This window comes from Populus euphratica, unplaced genomic scaffold (genome assembly GCF_000495115.2).
Source record: "Populus euphratica unplaced genomic scaffold, PopEup_1.0 scaffold3358.1, whole genome shotgun sequence".
Classification (NCBI taxonomy): domain Eukaryota; kingdom Viridiplantae; phylum Streptophyta; class Magnoliopsida; order Malpighiales; family Salicaceae; genus Populus; species Populus euphratica.
Window position 1 is genome coordinate 1 of NW_011503191.1, and position 4,455 is coordinate 4,455.

At 37.7% G+C, this 4,455-nt stretch overlaps 1 protein-coding gene across 1 annotated transcript; it reads left to right on the plus strand.

Annotated features, from left to right (window-relative positions):
- The first annotated feature begins 956 nt into the window (after positions 1-956).
- LOC105119688 (uncharacterized) lies at positions 957-1,361 on the plus strand. The gene has a single exon (XM_011017855.1). The coding sequence runs from the start codon at positions 957-959 to the stop codon at positions 1,359-1,361; it is 405 nt and encodes a 134-aa protein (XP_011016157.1).
- Positions 1,362-4,455: the final 3,094 nt, after the last annotated feature.

The window sequence follows — 4,455 nt, forward strand, 5'->3', positions numbered from 1 at the left end:
GACTCAAGTCTGAATTCTTGCAAATGACCGAGGGAGACTGCTTTAGACTGGATGTCGGTGGGATACCGTTACTCAAAGACATTAGATGCTTAGTGAAAGACACTAAGAATGTGGCTGAAAGCTCAGATGACCAAAAGCTAAACAGATCTCCTCTCGGCATTGCAATGAATATCGGATTCGAATCCAACCACACATTTAAAAAAAATAGCGATCATTATGTCACCCCCCAAAAGGCAAATCCATACCCAATATGTTGTATTCATCTTCATGCATGTTTGAACATACAATTATGACCTGTCATAATACTGCACTCCAGGTGAAATATAGGTCCTCCATTGAAACACGCTTATAACACTTGATTGCAAAAAAAAAAAACAATGGAAAACGAAGAAAAAGCCTAGTTGGAAGCCCAACACCGAAAAGAGATGGAAAGTCTTAGAGAAGAAGTCACAAAGCTTACTAGCCTATTTGAATAGGCCTTAAGATCTAAACCAAAAGAAGCAAAATCTACAACTCAGCCTAAACCTATGCTCGGAAATCCACAGAATCTAGGGGCAATTGAGGTGTCTCAATAGGCTATGTATTTCCAATTTGCTCAACTAGCATATCCCATTAGAATGTCATCTACCATTGACCTTACAATAAAGGAATCTCAAAAGAACGAGATAGTAAAATAAGATGGCCTGGATAAATGGGTTGCCTTGGAACAAAGGTTGAGGCCATTTGAGGGAACTAGCCTACATGACCACATAAAAGTTGTTGAGATGTGTTTGGTACCTAACGCAGTCATTCCTAGGAAGTTTAGGGTGCCAGAATTCATCAAATATATATGAACTCAATGCCTTGTAACTCATCTCAAGGCATACTGCAATAAAATAGATGAAGTAGGCTATAACGAGAAACGGTTGATTCACTTCTTTTAAGACAATTTGAGTGACATTGCCCTCACTTGGTATATGCGGTTGGATAATACTAAGGTTAAAAGATGGAAGGATTTAGTTGATGCCTTTGTGAGGCAATATAAGTTCAATATAGACATGAGCCCTGATTGGTTAAGCTTGCAAGCTATGGAGAAGGACAACAAGGAGTCCATAAGGGAATACGCCCGAAGATGGAGGGAGGTAGTTGTACAAGTTAACCCTCTTATGTTGGAAAAAGAGATGATTAGTTTATTTTCCAACAACTTTAAAGCTCTGTACTTTGAATACTTGGTTAGAAGCTCTGCACAACATTTCACTGACCTGGTTGTTATAGCTGAGAGGATTAAACAAGCCATGGGATTTGGTATGATTGCTAACCTGAGTGAGAAGAACAGGTTCACTGAAGGTGGTTGCCAAGACACTTATCATTCCTATAGTTAATTGCCTCACACCAACTCCCAGAAATTAATTATTTTAAAGATAAAGCTATGGTGATATTAGGTCAAGAATGATCTACAAATGACTTCAATTGACTATTGAAAAGATGCCCTTGTCAAGGAGAATGAACGATTGAAAAATTCTAGAAATTCCAATCAATGATCACTAAATGTTTAGCCCCTTTATATGTTATCATGTCAGTGTTCATAGCCCAAGATGTTGGCATAAATTCTTTGTTGTTAAACTTCTTTTCCAAAGTTTCAATGAAATAATGAGTTTGTCATTCAATCATGTTTACGACCAAGCATTATTCATTTTCTTGAGAGAGTTTTCTTGTAAAAACTCACAAACACATCTTTGAAGCCTTGAAAGATCTCATAGATGCAATTCATCTCTCTTATCAAAATCAGTTTCCTTATTGGAGTTTTGAAAAATTGATCTAGCATTTTGATTTCAAAAGTAATTTGATGTTTATTCAAAAAATGATATTTTTGACATTCTACTTGTAGAATGACAAGTGAATCAAACAACTCCATCATTGAGGTGACTAAATAAAAAAAAAACCCAAAAAAAAGAAGAAGAAATGAATAAACACCTTTACCCCATTACTCTTGAATCATGTTTTTTTTAATGTATGAATAATGGTATGTAGTGAACTTGTTGCTTATAACTCATGAAATGCATCTTTGCAAAGAATAAACCATCATACTATACGAGGGCAAAGTTTATTGATTATAGCTGCTTGCGCTTGAAATGAGGAAAGGCCATCTTTGTTATTTCCTTTCACGTTCTAAAATAAATACATCCCTTGTAAACCCTTTTTGAGCCTGAACAATTTTTTCTTTCATAGAAAAAAAATCCCGACTAGGATCACACCCCACACTGGGGGCAAGTGAAATTTCAATTATCAAGAAAGATGATAAAGCTGTGAGAAAGCCAAAAGTCAAAAAAGCTCAAGAAACTCAAATGCTAGGGGGCATGCCCAAATCACAAGAAAAAATGATAACCAACATAAAGTGAGTATGCTCTATAAGCAAAGCAATGAAAAAAAAAACAGCAAATCAAAGAAGAGCGGCAAAAGAAAATATGAATGACATCAATAGTGAAACTGTTAATAGTGATTCTCAGTCTTTGAAGCCCTGAAACACTTTTTGAGCCTTATGAATCCTTTTCTTTCATAGCCAAAAACCACAGCCTACACTACATGCCTATAGAAGTCCTTTCTAATCAAGCAAGCAAGCAACCTAGAACAATAAACAATGCTCTCAAAATGCAAAGAATACTTTTTCATAAGATTCATGACATCAAGAATAAACTACTCATTATTATTCATGCTGATAAAAATAAATGTGAAAAAAGAGACAAGTTCTTCTCATACAAAACCTCGAGCTTTTTCTCGAGCCCTCCACTCTGAAAACCTATAAAAACAAAAGGTCATAATATCATGATATATTTCCATCGAAGACCTTATTGCCAAACACAAGAACAAATAATCTCTTTTCCAAGAAAGAAAAATAACCAAGGAGTTGCAAGATTTCAAAAGAAAATTGTTTTAGACTCACATCGAAATAATTTTTTTGTTTTCAAAATGCAAGATCAAGATTTCAAGATTCATTCTAGACCCATATTCCTTCACCAAACAGAAAAAGGATAGAAATGAGAGAATGACATCTTAAAACCATTATTTGTCCAGATCACTAACATAGCACACTTAGAGGCAATAACCAATACAAGGGGGCAACATTGTATTTAAAAGAAAAAAATTCTAGAAAAGGAGATGGTAATTTCCTTCAACCAGACAAGGGGGCATTTTGGTTTACAAAAGATAGCTCGATCCTTTCAGCAAGTGACACCGAATGTTTCTAGCAGTAAAATAAGGAGTAATGAATGGTCCTCTCAAATTATTTTATGAATCAAAAAATCTTTAGCAAGCAAGTGGGTCACGATGGGTACCACAAATGCTGAGTTGTGCAAATAAATTTGGAAATAGACTTACGTGGGCCAACTCGAGTGGGCTAGAAAGCTAAACGACAAAGACGACTCAAATCAAATAACAAGATCTCACCAACCAAGCAACGAGAAGATTAAGAAGAAATGGGGGCCTATATTTCAAATCAGGTAAAGATGCATGCATATCATTTAAACTCTAAAACATTAAACAATGAGTTTTGTAAATTTTTATTAGAGAAAATTCTAACGAAATCCATCAAGTGGAAGGCCAACTTGAAATGGCGAACATTGAAATTATTTTTGAAAAATTTTCACTTTTGAGAATTTTTCAACCTGGGCAAGCCACCCATGAGAATTAGTCCACTTGAAAAAACTCTCTATTTTTTCCACCACCTTTCAGTTTGCACTCTTGAGGTAGTGCAGTTCCTATTCTACCTCCTTTTGAGTTCTTTTCGAGCGCGCCTTCGAGCCCCCGACCATCAAAGGTAGTGCATTTCCTATCCTACCTTCATTTAAGCGCGCCTTTGAGCCCTTGTCTTATCTCTCCCTTCAAGCGTGTCTTCGAGCCCTTGTCTTATTTCTTTTCAAGCGAGCCTTTAAGCCCTCGACCATCAAAGGTGGTGCATTTTCTATCCTACCTCCATTCGAGCGCGCCTTTGAGCCCTCGACCATCAAAAGTAGTGCATTTCTTATCCTACCTCCATTCCAGCACGCTTTCAAGCCCTCATCTTATCTCTATTCGAGCGCACCTTCGAGCCCTTGACCATCATAGATAGTGCATCCTACCTTCATTCGAGCGCGCCTTCGAGCCCTCGACCATCAAAGGTAGTGCATTTCCTATCCTACCTCCATTCAAGCGTGCCTTCAAGCCCTTGTCTTATTTCTTTTCGAAAGCGTCTTCGAGCCCTCGACCATCAAAGGTAGTGCATTTCCTATCCTACCTCCATTCGAGCGTGCCTTCGAGCCCTTGTCTTATTTCTTTTCGAAAGCGTCTTCGAGCCCTCGACCATCAAAGGTAGTGCATTTCCTATCCTACCTCCATTCGAGCGCGCTTTCAAGCCCTCATCTTATCTCCATTCGAGCACGCCTTCGAGCCCTCGACCATCAAAGGTAGTGCATTTCCTATCCTACCTCCATTCGAGCGCGC

Coding starts and splice junctions, on each gene's coding strand:
- LOC105119688 (XM_011017855.1), top strand. CDS start 957: ATGCGGTTGGATAATACTAAGGTTAAAAGATGGAAGGATTTAGTTGAT.